The sequence below is a fragment of the Sinocyclocheilus anshuiensis genome, unplaced genomic scaffold (genome assembly GCF_001515605.1).
Source record: "Sinocyclocheilus anshuiensis isolate Anshui unplaced genomic scaffold, SAMN03320099.WGS_v1.1 scaffold583, whole genome shotgun sequence".
In the NCBI taxonomy this organism is placed as follows: Eukaryota; Metazoa; Chordata; class Actinopteri; order Cypriniformes; family Cyprinidae; genus Sinocyclocheilus; species Sinocyclocheilus anshuiensis.
In genome coordinates this window covers 53,189-77,439 of record NW_015551025.1, presented here as the reverse complement: position 1 = coordinate 77,439, position 24,251 = coordinate 53,189, and the positions used below count along the sequence as shown (strand labels likewise).

Below are 24,251 nucleotides of genomic sequence, written 5' to 3'. Positions count from 1 at the left end.
CACTTATTTTATTTCAGTTAGTTGCCAACTAAAACTATATTTTTAATTTTCATTGAATATTTTTTCCCCAGCTTTATTTCAGTTAACTACATTTTTAATAGTTGTTTTGTGTTTAGCTAACAATAACAACACTGATAGTAGCAAATCTTAAACATACTATATAGACAGACGCTACAACATAGAAATTGTGGATCTTCAAATTGCTCAAACTAACATTAAATCAAACTGATTCAAATGTCGTCGTTATTCATTGGATTTATAGTCTTTACCTTAAATGGTTATATCACACAAAAATGAAAATGGTCATCATTTAAATTATGAAAAACTCAAATTTACTAGAGATACACAACATTTTTGTGAGGAACAACTATCATATTTAGAAGAACTAGAATATAGCACACAACTCTGGACTTTTTATTTTGTCTTTACAGTCTTTATTTTTTGTCTTTATTATTGTCTTTACAGTGACAGATTTACAATCACTGTATGCTTTTGCTGCATGTGAAAAAGCAGCAAAACATTCTCAGAAACTCTCTTTTTTTGTTTGACGGATGAAATAAAGTCATATGGTAAAAGGCAGAATTATCATTTTTGAGGGAACTATCCTTTCACACCTAACAATTATCTCTATACCGCCCCTTCAGAAATAACACTTTCCTTTTGAACATCTGTCATCACTTCCTTATGAACATAAGTTTCTAGATGGTTTTCAATCCCACTAGCAGCTGTTGCTCATATTATGCTATTACAGCCTCAAGCAAACCCTCCCATGTCCTATTGGAGGCAGAAGAGGCAAAGCGGTACTTGGCAATCAAACAGGCGTTCCTTACACATGCCCTCCCTTCTATAAACAAACAAGCTGCACATTCACCCCATCCAGAGCCGAACCTTCGCTCCATCAGCAGCTAGTGATGCATACAGAAACAGAACGGCACGGGGAATAAGAGGCACACAAGGCAGAGAGGCAGAAGCAGCATCCAGCGCCAAATTCGCCTGGTCTGAGGAGAGTTTTAAAGCTACTGGAGGAATGAACAGGTGGTGAAGGACACGCTCACCTGTGCTGGGTGGAGGAGCCGCAGGGTTAATGAGAGGCCTGCTGTTGCCCCGGCTTTACTTATGTTTCTGCTGACTGATGTTTACAAGAGAACAATAGATGGCTCAAAATATACTTCCAGAACTTGAAATTCATAAATGCATTTAGAGAGACAGACAGATATAAATAAACAGATCTAGATAGACCTAGACATGCACGCAAATCTAGATAGATAGTTAGATAAAGACAGACTGATAATAATATGTGACCCTGGACCACAAAACCAGTCATAAGGGTCAATTTTTCGAAATAGAGATTTATACATAATCTGAAAGCTGAATAAATAAGCTTTCCATTGATGTATGATTTGTTAGGATAGGACAATATTTGGCCGAGATACAACTATTTGAAAACCTGGAATCTGAGGGTGCAAAAAAATCTAAATACTGAGAAAATCGCCTTTAAAGTTGTCCAAATGAAGTTCTTAGCAATGCATATTACTAATCAAATTACGTTTTAATATATTTACAGTAGGAAATTTACAAAATATCTTCATGGAACATGATCTTTACTTAATATCCTAATGATTTTTAGCATAAAAGAAAAATCAATAATTTTGACCCATACAATGTATTTTTGGCTATTGCTACAAATATACCCCAGCGACTTAAGACTGGTTTTGTGGTCCAGGGTCACATATCAATCTAGACAGAATCAGAATACAGTTCTAGAATGAAAGACCTAGAAAGTTGGCTCAAGAAAGGCAGACAGACAGGCAAGAAGCAGACCAACAGTGAGACAGACAGATCTGGTTAGAACATTCAAGACAGGCAGGCAGACACACAGAATAATTTTTTTGTATGGACAGACAGACAAACAAACAAACAGGCAGGCAGATAGACAGACTGTATAGACAGAGAGAGAGATATACATACAGATATTTTGTACAGATTAGACAGACAGACCTAGATAGATAAATGCATATTATACAGGTAGACAAAGAGACAGATATTTTGTATACAGAGACAGACAGACAGAGAGACAAAGACCAATATTTTTTTTGTATAGACAGACAGACAGACGAAGACTAGAGATGCATTTTATATAAAATAAATTATTAAACATTGCAAACATGGCGTTGCAAAAAGTTACGGATGTTCTCTCACTTAAACAACTTTCAAAATAAAGTGCTCTGTGACTGGAAAGAGGTAGAAATAACAATTAACTGAAAATGACTGCTTTAATGAGTGCGTCATTCAGTCATTCATTCAACTGATTTGTTCAAAAGGCTGATTCATTCAGAAACGAGGCAATGAATGGGTATGAATGGGTTACTGAATCATTGACTCACTCGATTCGTTCAAAAATGTGGATTCATTCAGTAAAACACCGCTGTGTTGCTCGGAGACACACAACAGTTCTGCTGTGGCTTTGATTGGAATTATTTTTGTTTGCAAAATTGAGCAAAAACAGTTAATGTGTCTAAAATGTAAGTCACTTAATTTTAACTTCTTGTTTATTGAACTACTATTGTATAAAATCAGTGTCACATTGCAATCGTGCTGATATACGGGGAAACATCTTGGTTGTGTAATGTTGCTAACCTAAATCATATATTATAAATATCATTTTTTTCTACCGCAGTATGTATCTATAACTTTCTGTGAATTACTTTGTGTGTGCTGTTGTCACTCACTCAGACGGGTTTCGAGAGGCTCATCTGGCTGACACAAACATATTATCAAATCGCCGTTTACACTGAATGCAATAAAATCACAATCATTCTCGTGCAAAAAATTTTGGTGGCCAAGTTTCAGAGCTTTCTTAGTTATTTTTGTTATTGACGTTTTAATCAGGCTTCTTGTCTGGGCGGGCAAGTAAAATTCTCTCTCACTTGCCCCTTTAAAAAAAAATCTACTAATCCCAGACTTATCCCAGAAGTGTTAATCGAGCCCTATGGTTCCCCCACGGTTTACTTTGGGCCTACACATATTACACTCACACTCACAGTGAAGAACTTCAGAGCTGACGACATGTTTACATGCGGATGTGAGTGTAGGTGTGACGTCAAAACGAACCGGCTCAAGATTGATCGGAGCATCTCTAACAAAGATTTCGTATAGACAGACAGACATACAAAGACCGATATTTTGTATAGAAATTGGGGTGCTCCGATTGATCGGCTACCGATCACTATCGGCCGATAATCACGTTGGGATGTTTGATCAGCGGTCTCTAACAAGGCCGATCTCGAAAAACCGATCTCAAGTTGATGATGCTGCCGTGAGAGGTTTGGCACGACATGCAGCAGCACCGTCTCAGTCCCTGTCCGGCGCGGGTGAAATAATTATATTATTTAATTTCTTCATTAAATAACTTCTAAAGTAATTTGAAAACCTTGTGTGAGACCGACGTAATTTCACAAACAAGGTGAGTGAATCACCGCGTGCGCTCTCTCTTTCTCTCTCAAAATATGCAAATGGCTTCAAATCACTACATCGCGTCTGTCTATAAGTGAGCTGTCTGCACGCTGCACAGTTGACACAGGAATTGTCACTTGCACAATCGAGGCAGTGTCACATCATGGACATGGATTGACACGAAAATGTAGTAATTACACCATAAATGCATACTATTAAAGTCTACTGTGTTTCACCGTCAACATATGGCTTTTTGGCTAGGTTTAAAGAGAAAGAGCACTTTTAGATAAACAAGGCAATAATAGATGGCACTCATGGAGGTAGGAAAACAAAGTTCTTTATGAACCGCAGGATTGCTTGTAATAAAGATTTTATTTTAAAAGGAAAGGCAGTAGAGCTGACTATTTCTGTCAATGTCAACATAAGAAAAGTAGTTTAATTGTTTTGCCACTTGCTTGAGCAACTTAATTGTTGCTTATATTTATTGTTTAAACATGTCTGTGAAAAATTGTATTACTGTACTGTGTAAAAAAAGAATCGCAATGCTGAAAAAGCATTTTCAGTGACGATGTTTGGATTTGAAATCAAAATAATGGACAAATGTTGTGTTTGTGGTAAATCAGTAGCGGACTCCTGCGTGAAAGCAGTCAGTGCTGCTTCCCCTCTCACAAGAGTCACCGAAGAGGGGAATTCCCCCATTTTCAAAAATGAAATTCAGGCCCTGAATAAATGTCTAAAAATCCTGATTGGAGTATCACTATAAATAGTTATAAAAAGAAAAAAGAAGGCTTTAAAAAGATCGTTGTCGGTGATCGGTATCGGCAGATACTGCTTTCTGTGATCGGCGATCGGTGATCGGCCTCAAAAATCCTGATTGGATCACCCCTAATAGAAAGGTAGGCAGATAGACAGATCTAGATAGATAAGATCATACAGAAAGATTTAGATAGATACAGATTAGACAGACAGACCTAGACAGATAGATACAGATTAGACAGACAGATCCTGATAGATAGATTGATAGATACAGATTATATAGACAGACAGGCAGACGAACAGACCAATATTTAGTATCTAAAGGAAGGGAGACAGACAGATCTACACAGATAAATACACATGCTTTCTAAAATAAAATTCGAGAAAAACAATCATCTGCCAATAAGAAAATAATGTAAAAATTTTATGTATTTTACAAAGCAGTTATAAACACTTTAATGAACTAGGCAAATATAATTAACCAAAAAGGCATTTTTTTTTTTTTTTAAATCAACAGAAGAAGTTTAACAATGACAAACTGTATAACTTCCACTTTCAGCATATCTGCTTGTGAACTACACAAACTGAACACAAGCATAGACATCCGGCTTAATGGTTAACCTGCACCAACAATGTTAAACATGGAAATGGGACATGCTACGCTTTTCCACAGCAGTAATCTCACAGGCGGTATGAAGTGTCTCTAATTGCCCGGACACATCTATCCAGAACGTCCTCAAAAGATGCGACCTGTCGTGCGCATACAAGCGCCTTAAGCTGATAAACCCTTTCATTTCATCCAGCCTCGGGATCAATTCCCCCTCAGTTTCAAAGGCTGCAGAGAAAATGATTAATCAAAACAATGATTACGGCCATCCACAAAGTCACACAGACTCCCCACTGTTCGCTCTCAGCAGGAGGCGACCGCAGACTATTGCCGCAGCTCTCGTGGAAAAAGCCTGCGAATCCTTTGCTTCACTTACAACAGAAACTAGTATGCAAAATTCATGCAAAATTATTTCTGGAATACCAGATGAATCCATTTTCCAGCATTCCACAAATCTGAAATGCTGAATAAATGATTGCATGATAATGCCAGAAAATGTTATATTGTATTCAGAATTCATTTTAGCAACCAGCATGTTTGTGTTAATACTTGACTGGGCTAAATATGATAACTTTGTGATTCATAGCAACAAATTAATACAACATTTTCTCTTAGAATACATCATTTAGAACTGTAATATAATAAAATATGGTTTTAAATATCTATTTTTTATTATATTATCCGAATATTAGTGGTACGTTAATCTAAAGTGCTTTAGACATAAAATTATTTATTGTGTAGAAAAACACTCCAAACATGTTTTTTTAATGTTCATCCCAGCTGTGTTTTTGAACAATCATTTCTCAGTGTTACTTCATGATCCTCAATCCAGCGACTCTTCAGTACAACAACATCTGGAGGGAAACAATTCATCTCCTGCAGCCCATTATTTCAGGTCTCAATGCAACAAGCTTGTGAAACACATTTTGTAGTGAAAGTTCTCAAGCCCTGTTTACACCCACAGTCATTTTATTCACCATAACTTTTAAAAATTCTAACTACAAATGGGCTTTTAGAATAGTTCAAAATATGCTGACATTTACTCACCCTCAGGCCATTTAAGACGTATTTGAGTTTGTTTCTTCATCAGAACAGATTTGGAGAAATTTAGCATTACATCACTTGCTCACCAATGGATCCTCTGCAGTGAATGGGTGCCGTCAGAATGAACAGAATGATAAAAACATCACAGTAATCAAACAAATAATCCATGTGAGTCCAGTCCATTAATAACATCATGTGAGGTGAAAAGCTATGCATTTGTAATAAACAAAGTGTTCAAACTGTTGCTTCCGGCTAGAATATGAGTCTATAATTCATAATAACCCTTCCTTCAGTGAAAAGGACATATCATCTGAATCAGGAGAGAAATGTGCACAGATCAAGCACTGATTACAGTCAAAATGGTTGTAATCAAATAAATATGTCAGTGGATTTTAATGTGAGAGGACAACAGGGTATGGACATTTTTTTACTAGAGAAAGTGTTATTATGGACAAAATTTTAAAGTTAAAACATCTTAATGATGGATTTGTTTCTTACAAACACACAGCTCTTCACTTCACAAGATGTTAATTGATGGACTGGAGTCGTGTGGATTACTTATTGTTTTTATCAGCTGTTTGGACTCTCATTCTGACGGCACCCATTCACTGTAGAGGATTTGTTGGTGAGCAAGTGATGTGATGCTAAATTTCTCCAAATCTGTTCCAATGAAGAAGCAAACTCATCTACTTCTTGGATGACCTGAGGGCGAGTACATTTTCAGCAAATGTTCATTTTTGGGTGAACGATTCCTTTAATGCCTTGAAAAATATGATATTTCATTTTAAAGTGCTTCAAAAAGTGCTTCGATCATTGACGCTCATTTCCATAAAGTCAAACGTTTCTCAACTTTTTGAAGACTCACGGCTTATGTCGATGGAAATCATCAACTGTCATTGAAAATGAACAATTTCTATCATTCACTGTGAACGCCTCTTCGGCTTACCCGGAATACCCTTAAATAACCTTCTACTAAAACTCTCTCTGTTCCTAACTTTTCATTTTAGCACACACTTACGGCCCTGCATTCTGGAAATTCTCCGTCGTTTCCCACAATTCAATCACAAGACACCAATTGTCAAGTACTGAAAGCTCACAGTTGTCGGAGCAGCAGTTCAGTCCACTGAGAGTCCAAACCACACTGCAAGAAAACTCAATTATGAGGCTACTTGCTCGGCTGTGCCAACACACACTAACGATAGCACTGCATTCATGTGGAATTTGATAACGTCAATCCCAAAGAAACGAGATGCATTACACAAGAGGATTTGCATTGTTTTCTTTAAAAATAAAGAGGATTTTCCCAAAGAAAGCTCAGGACAGTGGATTTTTGAGTACGTACTGGGCACACAAGCCGCAAGGATTGTATGACATCCTTTGTCGAAACACCAGACGCATAATAAGGTCAATAAAAAGCAGATGGAATTTTATTTGACACGATACAACAAAAGCAGCCAGCGGGAAATACTTCCAGGTTCCAGCGGCCGCAAGCACTTTCTGCACAAATGTTAAAAACACATTTGCAGATGATATACTAACAAAAAGTGGAAAAAAAGCAATGACAAACTATGGAAACATCCTTTAATGTTTTCGTTTATTGGAAAGTTTTGTACTCGGACACTTTGAGACATTATAAAACAGAGCTAATTTCAGGGTCAGTGGCACGATGTCCCGTTTCCTCCACGCTTCTTCACATCTGTTAAAGCTAATGTACATGCTGTAGGGCAGCGCCCCGGTCCTGTTATTAGCCACACCTGCACCTTTAGTCAATCAACAGCTTTCGGTCTGCACATAAAGTCCCTCCAACCGTTAAAGCTGAAACAGGAGAAGCGTGCAGGACTAGCAATAACCCCTGGCAAATAAAACCCACACAAACAGACGTATAGCCTCCAGAAGCTAGCACTCAATATCTTCAGTTTATTGGCCGAGGTTCAACAGCACATGCATGCAAGGAACATTTGGTATTATGATTAAGAGGCATGATAGACAACTTAGTCTGATTCCTTTTAGATAGTCACACTATTACATGACCAGATTGGAAAATTAACTTTACCATGAGTGTGCCCATTGGCCTCATTGAAGAATGCAGAATTTTTCATTTTTCAACTCAAATAGGCTCTACATAACCCAACTCGCCATATAGGTTAAATGTGAACACATTTTCCCAGAAACACATGTATAGACCAATTATTGGTTTGTAAACATTCAGGATGCGCGCGCATCATGGTTGCAGAAAACCCGGGAGAGATAGCCTTTACAGCTAGAGAATTTCACGGATACGGTACAAAATAGTTCGGTTTAAAAAGATTATAAATTATATTGATTAGATGTCATTTTCAAAATGTTCTACGCATATTACAAGAGCTTGTCACCCAGCGTTAAGCACTGTTATTCAACGAAATTGACGTTAGAGCGTGGGATAGTCTTACAGATCCGAAACAGGGGTGACGCTTTTTGTGGGCGGAGCCTATCTGGAGGCAGAAAATGACGGTTTTCAAGTGGCAGTCTATGGAGCCATGGAATAAAAGGTAAATTTGAATTTATATTTCAAAATTATGACTTTATTCTCTCAATTCCGAGATTATATCTCACAATTCCATTTACCTCCACTTGTTCCCAGTGCTTTTCTGCAACCACTATGCGCGCGCAGCTGCAAGTGACGTAACTGTGACGTCTACTCTAAATTGGTCTATAGATAAACTACTCTGCCTCGCTATCTAAGTGATTTTTGGATGGTTAGTCAATAAAACAACAATTGTGAGCAATTCTAACCCTGATAGGTTTGATAACGGTATTGTCTTTGCATTCACACGGTCTCTTGCGATAAGTGGATACAAACTGGATTATGACCCTTTTGGAGCCCATTACAAACAAACAAATGCACATTTAATAAAAAAAAAAAAAAGAATAAACTAAATGAAAAAAATATACACCCCTCAAACCAGAAAAATAGGGTGAAAAAATTGACCAAAGTGACAAATCCTTTGTAATATTATAAAAATATGTTCTATTTCAAATAAATACCGTTCTGAACTTTGTTATTCATTTAAGAATCTGGAAAAATGTATCACGGTTTCCACAAAAATATTACCAAAAATAGGATGGATGGATGGATGGATGGATGGATGGATGGAATGTATCACGGTTTCCACAAAAATATTACCAAAAATAGGATGGATGGATGGATGGATGGATGGATGGATGGATGGATGGATGGATGGATGGATGGATGGATGGATGGATGGATGGATGGATGGATGGATGGATGGATGGATGGATGGATGGATGGATGGATGGATGGATGGATGGATGGATGGATGGATGGATGGATGGATGGAAAATGGATAAGTTATTTTAAATTGTAATAATATTTCACAATATTACTGTTTTCACTGTATTTTTTATCAAATAAATGCAGGCTTGGTGAACTTTAGCTTAAGCTAAATAATTCATCGCTCTAATAAACCGCTGACAGCCATGAATGCCACAGAAGACTGGGACGAACAGTCAAAGAAGCTTCTAAATATAATATGTTACTTCAACAAGAGCACGACATTGTTTCTAAACAGAATTGTTTCTAATTCCTTTTTGTCAAAGGAATATGAGAAACATGTTGCCTACAAAATTACCTGCCACTGTGACAAAATTGCATTTAGCTGGTGTTAATTTCCCTCCCTGTACACGACTCAGCAACTGGAGCTTAGCAGCTTCCCTCCAAATCTAACATCTATCTAAGTCAACAAGAGCAAAGCCCAGCAAAGCTGGTGGAGAGCAACTGACACAGAGGAGTCACTTCAGGTCAGAGCAGGTCTCGTCCCTCAGAGGTGAAGGGACAAGCAGAACCATCCGGATCGAGGGGTCGCTCTAATGACTTCAGAAGCGCTTATCGGCTATAATCCACTTGAGATGAAGCGATTAGAAAGATTTGGCGAGGCCCCAGATCTTCCCACTTACCGCAGAAGAAACACGCTCTCGGTTCATTCCCCAGGCTATGTGGCAGAGTTTGTGCACTAGGGTTATATAACGTTTCATCAACCCCCATGACTCATTCACTTTGGTTCTTTTTAATCACAAATGCACTCCAGTTTTTATAGCTTTGGGCAACTCTGACAAGAAAAAGGCCAACTGGATTAATACTTCGAGGGAATTTAGCAGAGGGTAAACTATAATAAAACCCTTAATTACATATTTCCACTGTGGGGTCGTTTGATCTCAAGGCCAGAAAATGAAGATCCTCAACCAAGGCGTCAAGACCCTTAATTAAAACGTCAGTGGTTTTGGAGTTCTAAGATATTCACTCTCTTTTGCCTCAACTTTCATTTCCTCCAGCAGAATGATGGCTGGGAACAGGCAATACTGAAAAAAAATAAATATATTTTTTGTATATGAAAACAATAAAAGAAAGCTCTTCACATCTCAAAATTGACTGGGCTGCACAGAGTCGTATATTTAAATGTGTTTAACTAAATAAATAAACAAATACATAAAACCTTAAATTATTGAATATGTTTAACAAAATAGTTTAAAAATAAATACATAAAAATTAATATATTAACTTAAATATTTAACAAAATAAATAAAATAAAAACATCAATGTTTATTTAAACAAAATAAATATGCAAAACTTGAAATTAACTTAAATGTTTAAATTAATTAATGAAAAATAAAGAGTTATGTTTACTTAACTTATCTAAGTTTAATATGTTTAACAAAATAAATACATATGTTCAAATTAATAAAAAAGTTAATGTTTACTTAATATGATTAACAAAATAATTATGTAAAAGATAATTAAATGTTTAAATTAAATATTAAAAGTTGTTTACTTAAAATATTAACATGTCATTTTGTTAAACATTAAACATAGATTTTTAAACAAATAAATAAAAAAGTTAATGTTTACTTAAATATAAGAAAATAATTACACAAAAGTTAATTAACTTAAATGTTTAAACAAATAAAAAATAAATAAGTTATGTTTACTTAAAATATTAGCTTACGTATTTATTTTATTAAAGATATTTAACTTAAATAAGTTCAAATAAATAAATAAAAGTTAATGTTTACATAAATATGTTTAACAAAATACATAAATATTTATAATTTAAAAAAATTCTTGAAAATATTTAGCTGTCTTTATACTTCAGCATGGTGGGAACAGAATATTTTGGGGTCCCAAAAGTTCCCTGGTATCTGGTATGGACTCATTTTGGTATGGACTAAAAATATCTTCTTTTGTGTTTCACCGAAGAAAGATGATACAAACAGCAAAGTGAAACCAAGAAAGTCATTCTAGTATGACATCAGACTGATACACAGCAACACTGTGGCAGCATTTCTCACTTTGTGGTAAGACAAGACAAAAAAACCTCAGTTCACTTCTCCACGTACACTCAAGTCAACAGCAGATTCACAGCAGGGTCGGCGCCAGTTTGTGAGGGTGCCAGACTGCAAGGAGAGACAGTCGACATGTTTGTGCTGCACTTCAACACTAAACCATCAGGCAACCAGCCACCACACACCATCACTGAATCACTGACACGGACTCAACTACAGCATTGATAAGATCACGGCACATTTTGGGAACACAGCCATAGACCGATGTCTAAGCACTGCAGGACGATTCCACCATGGGACAGAGACCAAAATGGCCCCGTACAACATTAATAAATCCAAAATCATTTTAAGCTGTCTTCAAACATGCTAGGACGGGTACAGTCAATGTCTCTGGTTCAGTTGCATCAGATACTTATTTCGTCCACATAAAAGAGTCATTTGTGCATCCTTTCAACAATCTTCTCCCATGACAGCATGCTCACTTCTGAGGAACAGAGAAATGAAAGTCACAAGGATCACTCAAAAAATAATGAAGGGAATATGAATCAATCACTGCAAAAGTTTCCAACCACTCTGCGGAGTTATTACATGACACAATGAAAGATGAACCGAGGAGGAGTGTTAAAGAACACGCAGTGTCTACCAAATTAAACTTCCCCATGGTGCTTTTTTTTTTTTTTGGCAATATGAGCACAGTGTGACTCCACAGCTCTATTGTACTGAAGCTCAGAAGTTAACTCATAAATAATGTATTTTCCTCAAATTTTTTCTCACAAGCCGCTCAGGCTTGAAACATTTTTTGCAAATACACAAAGAACGAAGTTGCTTTCGCAGCATTGCTACAAGGGGCGCCATATTAAGCATTATTATTCACATAAATGGTCTTTTCTATAATTTTCTTGGTAGGGTCAATGACTGGCATGTCAAATGATCAAAATGAGAATAAAATACTTCTAATGCTACAAAAATTTCTATTTCAAATAAATGCTATTCCTTTTAACTTTCTACTCAAAGAATCATGGTTTTGCACAAAAAAATATAAGAAATAAGAAATTTCTTGAGCATATTATCTTTAGCATATTAAAATGATTTTTGTAGGATAATGTGACTGGAATAATGACGCCGAAAATTCTGATTTGCATCACAGGAATAAATTGCATTTTAAAACATATTCAAACAGAAAACAATTCTTTTAAATTGCAATAATATTTCACAATATTAAAGTTTTTACTGTATTTTTGATCAAATGCAGCCTTGGTGAGCATAAGAGAAACTTTTCAATGGCAGTGTGTATATTCTTACTGCACTAAAGTCAAAAGAAATTAAAGTATCATCTGGAAAATATTTAGTTAGTTAGTTAGTTAGTTCCATTTTGTTTTTGGGACCTACTACAGTACAGTTAGATAACCCTGACGATAAATATTTTCAGTTTAATAATACACAATAAAATATTCTATATTTCTTTCTTACTTTTAATATCTTGGGCTGTCGATTCAATAAGACAAATAACAATGAATCCTCATGATTTCCAAACAGGCTTCAGAAATTAAAATAAATCTAATATTTTACAATCCACTACATTACTTTGAACATTTTTTCGGACCCCAGGTTGAAATCCACTGACATTTAGCATGTTTCTGGCTTCAGTCCTCCCTATGAAATAATGTGACTGCAGTGTTTACTCTGACTTGCTCAGTAATGGTGGACTAGACATTCCTAAAGTGACTGCAGATGCTAAATTAGCCCGGTAATAAATCTGGCCCACTGAATTGTTACAGACTTTAATCAGATGTTGCGTTGAAGATAAAATCTCTGTGCCACTCTGCACATTTTTGTGAGGTTCATCTCGATTTCCTGGCAAATTTGTACCCCTGCAACAAGGTGATAAATGGACAGAAAGGCCTGTTTCAGACTATCATCTGAAACTTGTACTTGGACGACAAACTTGTCCAAGGTCACAGCTCCGACAGCTAGTGTTTTATTTCCCCTCTACAGACTGCTGGGAACAGAACGGTCTCACATTGCCTGTGATTAAGCCCTTTCCCCTGGCTGTCCTGTCCCTGCCTGTTTTCATCTAGTCTCAATAGGTAACTAAAAACCTAAGAAACCAGTCCTGCACTAGGATTCACCATGTCCACACTCCCATTGTAACCATTCACAACATTACAGTGCTTCCTTTGAGAAAGACACAATGGGGACTGAAAAGAGGTGTAAATCTTGTCTGCCGTAAAGAGTTAAATTTGGCAAGTGCTGTTCATAAAGCTCTGCAGAGTCTCGCTAGCAAGTATACACACACATATATTACAATCTCTTGTCATACAATTGCAAGAATATGTAGGTTTCACAGACAGACATTCACACTTCTCTGTGTGTAACAGCCACTGTAGCTTTAGGGGATATATTTAGGAAAACTGGATTTTCTTTGATCTTTTGCATTAAAGGGGTCATATGATGCGATTTCAATTTTTCCTTTCTCTTTGGAGTGTTACAAGCTCTTGGTGCATAAAGAAGATCTGTAAAGTTGCAAAGACTAAAGTCTCAAATCAAAAGAGATATTCTTTATAAAAGTTCAGAGTCAGCCACACCTACCTAAAACGGCTCGTTCTAACAAGCCCCCACATATCTACCTCACTATGTGGGAAGATTTGCATAACGCCACCCAAATGTTCACGCAAAGAAAGAAGGCGTAACTTTTAGTCTCACTGTAGTTTTGTTGACGCTGCAGCCATGTCGTGAAGATGCTGTGTGCTTCGTTGTGAAAGCGAAACTACTTTGTTTGGTCTTCCAAAAGAGGATGATATCCGCTTCGTCATGCCTGGAGCTGATCCGTGCTGGTCGCTGAGGGAATACATCAACTTTCACCGTGGACAAAGCGGAGTCCAGACCGGGGTCGTCACATGTGGTTGCCGCACATTCGTCGGATCCTCCGGGCGCGCCGTTCTCGACCCCGCCACCTTAGCTCACTCTAGCCCGGCCTCAGCCTACTTTAAACCGCATAAACACATTTCATTACACCAAATACACAAAATAATGTTCTTTTTAGCAGCATCATATGACCCCTTTAAGAGTTTGTCGAACGACGTTGACGTACTCAAATGCTCCAAACAGAGAGCCTCCTTCCCACTCTGCTCTCCATTTTAGAAAATTAAGCTACAAAAAAAAAAAAAACATTATTTAAAAATAGTCATGATTATGACATTCACTATGCACTCATTAACATAAGACCACCCACATTTACATATCACTCAAAAATGAAATTTACTTCCCATCAAGTTATTCCAAACCTGTAGTTGACAGTAGCCACTGACTTCCATAGTATTTCTTCCACTCTACAGAAGTCAATGGCTACCAAATTTTCATTTTTAGGTGAGCTGTCCCTTTAATGATGATGTGAACATCATTTTTGAAGAGGTTACATGTTTTAAAGGGACATATTATAAAAATAAATAAATAAATAAAATAAAACATTATTTACTTAACCTCGTACCCTTTCTGTATGACTTTCTTTCTTGATCAAATGTTGATATGTAACTGTGGGTGGTCTTATGTTAATGAGCGTAAAGTAAATTATTCCTTTGAAGGTCAGAGTATGTAAAATGCACAATATATTGGTACCATATCAGTAAACATCCAATATAGGAGATGATTTTCAATTTAAAGATATTGGTTATTGGCTGATATTTCATTAATTTCATAATTCAGTTCATGCTCATTTCCGCTATTACCTTTGCTGTCATCTAACGCAAATGAAAAAAGTTAAACCTAAACTTTATAAAAGGATAACTACATTTAAAAAACACTGTTAAATGTAATCTTTAGATTAAAATATCTATTTTTCCATACTGAATATCCAAAATGATTAATAATGTTGTGATACCAAAATTCACTTAATTGAATCATTTTAGTTTTTAGTGTTTTATTTTTCATTTATTCAGACAGAATATTAAAGAATTTTAATATCGGCCATAACAAAATGAAAATAATTGTTGGCCAGATTATTAATGTTGGGCTTCCCAAAAGTAAAATGTGAATGTTTTAAAAAACCTTAACTAGGATTATACTTTGGGGTTTAAAAAAACTGTTATAAAATACAGAATATGACCCGTTTAACCAACTAATGGCTACTAAGCAACTAAGATCCCACCAATTGGTAAAAAATTTGAATTCATATCCAATTTAAAAAAAGCACAATCTTTCTAATCTGAAATAAATTTGGTGTGTCATTCACAGGTCCATCTCAATTAACCCGAGCTCAGCGTTTCCCACCGAGCAGCATTATCAGCACACAGCGTCACTCAGCAGAGAGAAAATCTGTGTTCGTCACACTGAGCCAAATGTACCGTTCACTTATAGCGAAGCCGGTATTATCACCTGCAGATAAGGCCGTCTTTTTCTAGCCGCCAGCCCTGAAATCAAAGCCGCGCAGAGGGGCACGGCTCTAGGATATGTGATGAACGGGGAGCGCCGGGTTTTTCATCAGATCACTGACACCCTGATGACAGCAGCCCTTAGCAATCTCAAAAGCTCCAAACAGCGTTCTCTGAATCTGCAGAGACGGTGGCACAGCCAAGCTCCAGAAGGCCTCCTCCTCTTTCTCTCGGATGCGAGACCGCCGGTTCTCCATTTACTTTACGATGCTGGCAGATCTGGGCTTTGGCAGTAACTGGGCCAAACCCGTAACTGATTTACGAGCAGCTTTCCTCACTCCGCCTGATGCGAGTGTCCTTGTAAGGCAGTGCCAGCACGGACTTCCCTTGATACCCTGCAGACGCCCACCACCGAACACAACTCCTCTGACCCTTTTATAAGAAAACATGACTGGAAAAAACATTAAATAAATATGCTACGGCTCACCGGCTGTAGACGTGAAGTGTAACGATGATGGTTGCGAATACTGGGTACTGGGTCAGAGGTGAAAGCCATTTAGGGTAACCATATCCACTTATAAACATGGTTCAGTTTATTTTCAAAAGAACAAAACTGTCAAATTTGTTTTACTATTAAAGGATCAGTTCATCTAAAAATGTATTTCTCACCTCATGTCATTTATTGATGGTACCTTTCCTTCTTCCACAGAACACAAAAAGGAGGCATTTACAAGAATGTTTAAGCTGCTTTTTTCCAAACAAGAAAAGTAAATGGAATAATTATTCACTGAAAATTGCATTCACTTCCATTACATCAAAATTCATGAGGTGGCAGAAAAATAATGACAGATTTTTTTTAATTTTGGTAAACCACTCCCTTAAAAAAAATTATTAAAAAAACCCTTTAACAGTATTTATAGTATGTTTAACTTCTATATTGAGGCACTTTTTATTAGTTATATATTCAGGGACAAAGTAACATGGGACTTGATTTTATCCACCAAGACTTGCTTGGTGGACACCTGCATGCTCGAGTTTACATTTTAAAGAGTTTAAATGACAACTAGTAAGAGTGGCTGCAGTGTGGCAAAAAAAAAAAAAACCCCGGTATGTGAAACGATTAGTATGTCTGAATTCACAGTATTCATAAAACAGTGGGCGAAAAGTACCCAGGTGACTAACTACATCCGGCAAGATTCTGAAGTGCACATCCAGTGGACATTTTCCTATCCCATGATGCCACGGGAGAGGATTCGTGAATCGCATCGCAACTAACGCTGGTAGGTCACATGACAATGACAACATGACGAATGTACAGTAGTGCGTATGGATGGATGACAATCATGCTACATGATTTCATGCTATATAGAACATATAAATATACTATAAATGTGCTGCGGGTTATCGTATCTCTCACCTGCCTGCATGTTGCAGATGTTACCAAGTCAACTCTGAATCCACAGCTTCAGTCGTAACATGAGGTAAAAGAGTCGTAAAAGAGTCGCAACATGGTTAGGGGCTTTGTTTTGGTGTGGAGGGCTTATCTCTGCATGACTGGGTAAGCAAATCTCTGGCTGATGGGAAGCAGGACAGGTGGAGTGAAGTGAAAGAGGACAAGACAGACCAAGTGATAGAGCAGATTGAAAAAGGCAACTGAAAAGAACAGGGAAAATACTTGAAATTAGCATACTACTTACTATTTCAGCAGTATATAGCACGTATACAGTGCAAATTGATGACCAACGACAAAGACCAAAATGAGCAGAATGCAAGAGTAATGCTGTGAGGAATACTGTATCCAAAGCAAAGCTCCAGACCTGACCTTCCATTTCTGAATTAAACGGAATTAATAGAATGAGGTCATGTGATAATGTAGCTTACTACTAACGGAAACATTTATCCTGGAGTAATTCACAATAAATAAAACAAATAAATAGTATGCAGTATATAGTGTACACTGCACACTACTGAGTGTGTAGTAAGCTAGTAAATAAATAAATAAATATATATAAATAAATAAATAAACAGTATGCGGTATATAGTGTACACTGCACACTACTGAGAGTGTAGTAAGCTAGTATTTCATTCCAAACACAGCCATGGTCTCACCAGAGCCGGGTCCTGCAGCAATACACAGAGCTGCCTCTCTTCTGCCCCAGGAGAGAGAGGGAAATGAGCCACTTAATACCCCGCGGTACCACAACCTCAACTCTGCTTTGCAGCAGGCCAACATCATACAGCTATTAAAGCCTTCAAAGAGCACAAACACAAAAGAGTCACTATATTCACTCTCCCATGAAGAGAGGAAGGACGATTCATCCTCATGCTGGGGCTGCAACAAATAGGAACGTGACATTGGTCGGTCAAAGCCTTTACGCCTCAGACTCTCTGCAGGACGCAAGATGTTATTACTTCAAAACAAACACTCTTATCTGGACCAGCCCGAGCCATTTACATCTCCCATTAAGAGCAAACTAAATAAGCCTCAAGTCAAAGTCAAAGATGTGTGATCCACGTAACAGCAACCTACAATGAGTTCGGATTATTTATGGCTTATTGTGTTACAGCTTAGTCTGTGTTGCTAACGGCAAAAGCATTTTGGCATGCAATGTAAAAGCATTACTAATAAGCAGAAATAAGATACAGAATATGTTGTAATATTTATGCCAGCATATGAGGGACAAAATTGTATGAATACATTCACACCAAATATTTGGAATAATATAGAAAGAGAGAGTATTATTATCATCATTATTATTATATACACAACATATAGGAAATATATAGTGTAGGCTATAGTGAGTGTGTGTGTGTGTGTGTGTGTGCATTTGTATATAGGCTATATCTATAGGCTCTATGTATGTTTGTGTTTGTGTGTGTGTGTGTGTTTATATATAATTATTGTTATAACTATTATTATCTACATAATTATATTATTATTCTGTGTAAATATTTTATATACACTAATGATTATTCTTTTAATATTTATTAATTAATAATAATTATTATTATTTTTCCATACAAAGAAAACAATTAATAAAAATACTGATCCCTTGATTAGAAGCTTTTATACAGACTTACAAATGTAGAAAAACACAAGCTAACATAAAGGTAAATCTAATGTAAAGGACCCAAAAACAAAAAGAAACTAAAAAAAAATAAATTAAAAAAATAGTGGCATGAGATCATAATTGTGTTGGAACAGCGATGTAGAAATAGATTATGTAAATAATTGGATGTAAAGATATTTTTACATCCATGTCAGTTCACAACAAGGCATATTTGTAAGCTTAAAATACAAGGCAAAACATTCAATAAAACAGCATACATGCCAAAACATCCCTGGTCTACAACAAATAATGGCATCTAAATAGTAAATTACTAGATGCATTTTCCACTGAACATCTAAATAAATCTGCAACTCTTACACAACACAAACACAAATCTAAGTTGAATTATCCTTCCTTAAAACACACACAACTACATTATTCTCTTCTCACAACACACAGCATTTCTCAGTGTGTATTATTAAAAAACTGCATGCAGTACAATCAGCATTTTGCATGGTGGAAGATTTTATCTTAAATATTTATATGGCTGCCACCGATGCCACTGTAAACCGGTATGAGCCATTAAACGCACATCATTTGCTCTTCAGTGAGACTGCCAAGGCATGCTGCAGGAGGAGGAGCTCGTGCAGTGGACCAAAATGGATACAAGCACACAGGGGCAAATCTGAGCATGATCCAAATGATATTATCCATTAAAACAAACCCTCAAACCCAAGATTAAAAACCTGCACTAAAATATCAACCTAACGATGCAGCAGTAAACATACAGGGTAAAACTCCATAGTAACAAACAACATTATTTACAAAGCTATTTATGTAAAGCCAAGTTTGTGTTTAGAACGACAATCATGATAAATTAATTAACGTTTCTGGCAGTAATCCAAATTTAATAAAGGTTATTTCTCATCAGTGGTATACCAGAGCTAAAATATTCACAACCACAGGATCTCATTTGAAAAAGCAAGATGATAACTCAATTAAAAGTGCTCTGAAATGCAGTAATAATTTCCAGATTTGTTTTAATAAATGACATTAAACGGGCCTGTTAAAAATCTGCCCAGCAAATGTGCTTGCAATAATGAAATGCTTTAGAAACAGGTTCGTTTAAACTCACTGCTACACTCTTATTTTAAAAAAGGATAATAAGACGAGAGTAATAAATCATAACGATTTGTGTTATTGTACAACCTGAGCATTTGCTTTTAACAATTACAACAACAAAAAAAATGTATTCACCCTGTAAAGAGGCATTTAACAACTATTTATTTCTATACATTTCTGTAACAGCTTACAGTCTAAATCTGTAAATAATGATGACAAATTTTTGTAATTAGGGTTGAACAACGCTTTTTTTTCCCACACTGGATATGCCTTAAAAACTAGTAGTGAGCAACCTAACTGGCCTGCATTTTTGACTGTATAGGCAAGCGCAAACGAGAAAAATAAATGTGTTTAGGTTGGCAGTCATTAAGACAATCATTGTGTAATGCTTTAGGGTTGGTATGTGTATATTGTGGTTTGTAAAGGATGTGTTTTCACCTTTACAGCACCCAGCAGCATACAGCCTCCAGCTATAATAACAAGACACCTACCTACAACGAATGCTTTATTATTTTTTGGGATTTCAGGTCATTCATATACTGTTAGCTGGGAGTCAAATGATAAAATTCAAGTGTGGCTGCTTTTCTTTGTGTATCTTATAATGAAAATATTTCAGGCTTTTTTTACACTTTCCATCCATAAAATCCAAAAGGCTCTTTTGCTACAAAAACGACTGGATAAACAGTTTAGATTCATATCTAGATTGATAAGGCTGAGAAATAAAAATGCATTAGGTGGACGCTGGAAATGTCTTGCTACCTTTAAAAAAAAACTCGGTTTTGAGAGCAAGACTACAGTTTTATACTACTAAAAAAAGCTAGTTCTGTTAGTTCTAGTTCTAAACTGATCATTTATCATCTGACAATAAGAGGCCAAAGGGTTTAAAACAGTAGATCAGACTAATTTTTTATCCTTTACACCTGCGCGCACACACACACACTTTTAATCTGTTTGTCGTTTAAAAAATAAAGACAATTATACAACATAATACATTTCCAGTCTTATGTCATCTATTAAATCTAGAGGCTGATCTTACCTTTTTGTGTCTGTCTTTAAAAGGCAACGCCGGCCATTGCATCTCCTGCAAGAAGTCCTGCCACTGTTTCTGGTCCTGATCCGATGAGATGAAGACGATTTCCAATTTGTCCTTGTGCTCCGAGGATTTTTTAAACTTGCTATAAAACTCGCACAGACTCGCGTTGAACTGCTTGCAGGGACCGTTTAAACTGCAGCCGAAGTAGAGCCCGAGCAGAGACAGCTTGCTGCCCAGCGCGTGAACATCCACCTCGGCTTTCTCCCCGTTGACGAGCCACTCTCCGAGCAGATTCACCAGAAACTCCGTCATCGCTGCTGAGCTCTCGAAACGGACTGGTTTTTCGGTTTTGTCTGCTTATTCGGTTGATTTTAAGGTAAACCCAAAGTGCTCGATGGATACCCACAGGCCCTGGTGCCCGGTTTGGCAGTCCCGGAATCGCCGCGCGGGTTCGTTGTGTAGTCTCCACCGTAAGCGGTGTTAAGGAATGCGCTCCAGTTATAGAGCGGCCCTCAGCGCGACAGCGCCGACTCCCGCTGCGAGACTTTCACGACATCTAGTGGCCAGATGGTGCAATTGCACCTCGGCATACTCGCAGGGTGTCAAGCAAATCACAATCACGCCATGTTTCTATCTGCATAAAAAGATACCTATTTTTTTCTCTTTTGTATAGATGAATATATAGACACATTCTCAGAGTATCAGTACATGTCATGTTTTTTGGGTATTCGCTACTTTCATTTAAGCAGAAAGTGGTGTCACAGAGTTACAGTGATTACCTCATGCATCCCATGTACATTTCAATTACCACTAAAAGCAAAAGAAAAACAACAGAACGGTTGTTTCTGCACTACTTTAAGCAGAATAATGGTGTACAGGAAAATTGAAACCAGATTCTGTATGATAAACATCCATTTACTTAGCAAAAAACTGTACTGTTCGAAAAGCTTGCTGAAGTTAGGAATAAAAACAAAAATGTACAACTGCTTACTCAGTGCACAATAATTTCCTATCATATTTACTTGGACAGCACAAAAAGTTACACATGCAAAACTCCTTGAAAAATTACAATAACACTTGCAGATAGATTTTTCAACAAATTTTATTTTTTTATTCTGAATATAAACAATCAAAATGGCAACAGCCATAATCATATCAATTTTCATTATGTATGTTTACTGTATTTGAATTGATTCAGTTCTTCAGTCTTAGGTTCATTCAAAATGCATATTGTGTCATCATTTACTCACCCTCCGCTTGTTCCAAACCTGTATGAGTTTCTTTCTTCTGCTGAATACAAAATAAGTATTTTATGGAAGTCAATGGCTACCGTCAGCTGTTTACCAACATTCTTCAAAATATATTCTTTTGTGTTCCAACAGCTGAAAGAAATTCATACAGGTTTGGAACCACTCAAGGGTGAGTAAATGATGAAGATTTTAATTTTTGGGGTGAACTATCCCTTAAAGTTGTTTGAAAGTATAGTCAGTCCCTTTTTTGAAAATCACTAGATAGTAAACTTGAAATGTCTGGTGATGTTACAAATTAAATCTTCCTTGTATACACAGTTTAATTTGCACAAATGCTTTCCAGACTTTCCAGACAATCACCACAGAATAATTCCAGACCACGATTTGTTTTGCTGAACATTGCCGAGCAGAAGCCCAGATTACAAATGACAAAATGAATTAGCAGAAAAACCGTGTCATTCATTCAAAGAAACTGTTTGAAATGCTGTTGTCATTAAGCAGTATGTGACAGGACATTAATCCTCTGTGAACAACATTCGAACCAGGTCTGCTTTAAAACACTCCTCTTCAACCAGCTTCTGGGGCTTAAAACAGACAATACATATTATATGCATTTACATTTATATCTAGATTACACTGTGGATTCATGTTTGTAGTACATTTGCAATATGCATACAAATTTAATAATAATTAATAATAATAATAATTTATGCATTTAGCAGCCACTTTTATCCAAAGCGACTTACAGTGCATTCAGGCTATACATTTTTTACCAGTATGTGTGTTCCCTGGGAATTGAACCCACGACCTTTTGCGCTGCTAACGCAATGCTCTACCACTGAGCCACAGGAACATTTAAAAATTTAAATGTAAAAATTTCAACAACAAAAAATTATAATTTAAAGTGTTAAATCCACTCATCAAAGAACATTTACTGATCTTTACCGTCCCGTAGCGCAGTAGAGTGGGTACTCCAGTCAGCTTCAGATTCTTCTTAAAGTCATTATTTGGGTCCTTCCAGCTGGCAAGAACAACAGTGAAATTAGATGTCAACACTTAACCAAACCAAACAAATCTAAAATATATATTTTTTTTAATTAAAATTTGCTGAAAATGTACTCACCCTCAGGCCATCCAAGATGCGAATGAGTTTGTTTGTTCATCAGAACAGATTTGGAGAAATTTAGCATTGCGTCACTTGCTCACCAGTGAATCCTCTACAGTGAATGGGTGCCGTCAGAATGAGAGTCCAAACAGCTGATAAAAACATCACAATAATCCATAAGTAATCCACACGACTCCAGTCCATCAATTAATGTCTTGTGAAGGGAAAAGCTTCGTGTTTGTAAGAAACGAGTCCACAATCTATAACACTTCCTCCGACATATCTGTTTATAACTGTTTTCACTTGTAAACAGTACTTGATCTGTGCATATTTCTCTCCTATTCAAAGGAGATGATTTTTTTCACTGGAGGAAGCAATATTATGAATAGAGGACTCGTGCTTGTGTGAAGTTAAAAAACGTCTTTATGATTTTGTTTCTTACAAACACAGCACTTCAGTTCACAAGACATTAATTGATGAACTGGAGTCATGTGGATTACTTGAAGATTATTGTGATGTTTTTATCAGCTGTTTGGACTCTCTTGCTGGTGAGCAAGTGACGCAATGCAAAATTTTTACAATCCTGTTCTGATGAAGAAACAAACTCAAATACATCTTGGATGGCCTAAGGAGGGTAAGTACATTTTCAACTAATTAAAATTTTTCAGTGAACTATAAACTTTAAAGGGGTCATATGATGTTGCTAAAAAGAACATTATTATGTGTGTGAAATACAGTCTACTGCGGGACATGCTTTATTTTAAAGAGCTATAAAAAGTGCATTAACTGCAAAAGAGACTGTTCCTTAGGTGCGTTCTGTGTTTTCCCACATGGAGCTAAACATAGACAAGTATACTGAGGGTTTCAGGCACGCGCATAAACTGTCAAATATACACTTGGCCAGCTATCCAGTGCGTTGTGATTGGCCGAATACCTCAAGCGTGAGATGGAAATGTTACGCCCCACACCATACTGTGATGCCCTGTCCGGCTGGAGCGACGATTCAAAACCAATAAAACCCATTATAAACGAGGCATTTGTTGCATCCAGTGGGGACATAATTACGGATTATAATGACTTATACTGTCTTTTTACGTGTTGCGTTGCATCGCGCCGCGTAAACATAA

The 24,251-nt window shown here is 36.7% G+C and overlaps 2 protein-coding genes across 2 annotated transcripts in view; both read right to left on the bottom strand.

The window, feature by feature from the left end:
- The window catches only part of LOC107661105 (nucleoredoxin-like), a 77,547-nt gene extending 56,259 nt beyond the window's left edge, over positions 1-21,288 (bottom strand). Inside the window, exon 1 of the mRNA XM_016450570.1 lies at positions 20,773-21,288. Coding sequence (XP_016306056.1) covers positions 20,773-21,081 — 309 coding nt within the window. The 5' untranslated portion in view covers positions 21,082-21,288. The remainder of the gene's footprint in view (positions 1-20,772) is intronic.
- An 888-nt stretch (positions 21,289-22,176) lies between these two features.
- Positions 22,177-24,251, bottom strand: part of LOC107661118 (thioredoxin domain-containing protein 17) — a 3,059-nt gene continuing 984 nt past the window's right edge. Inside the window, exons 3-4 of the mRNA XM_016450590.1 lie at positions 22,965-23,040; positions 22,177-22,603 (exon numbers count right to left, since the gene is read on the bottom strand). Coding sequence (XP_016306076.1) covers positions 22,535-22,603; positions 22,965-23,040 — 145 coding nt within the window. The 3' untranslated portion in view covers positions 22,177-22,534. The remainder of the gene's footprint in view (positions 22,604-22,964; positions 23,041-24,251) is intronic.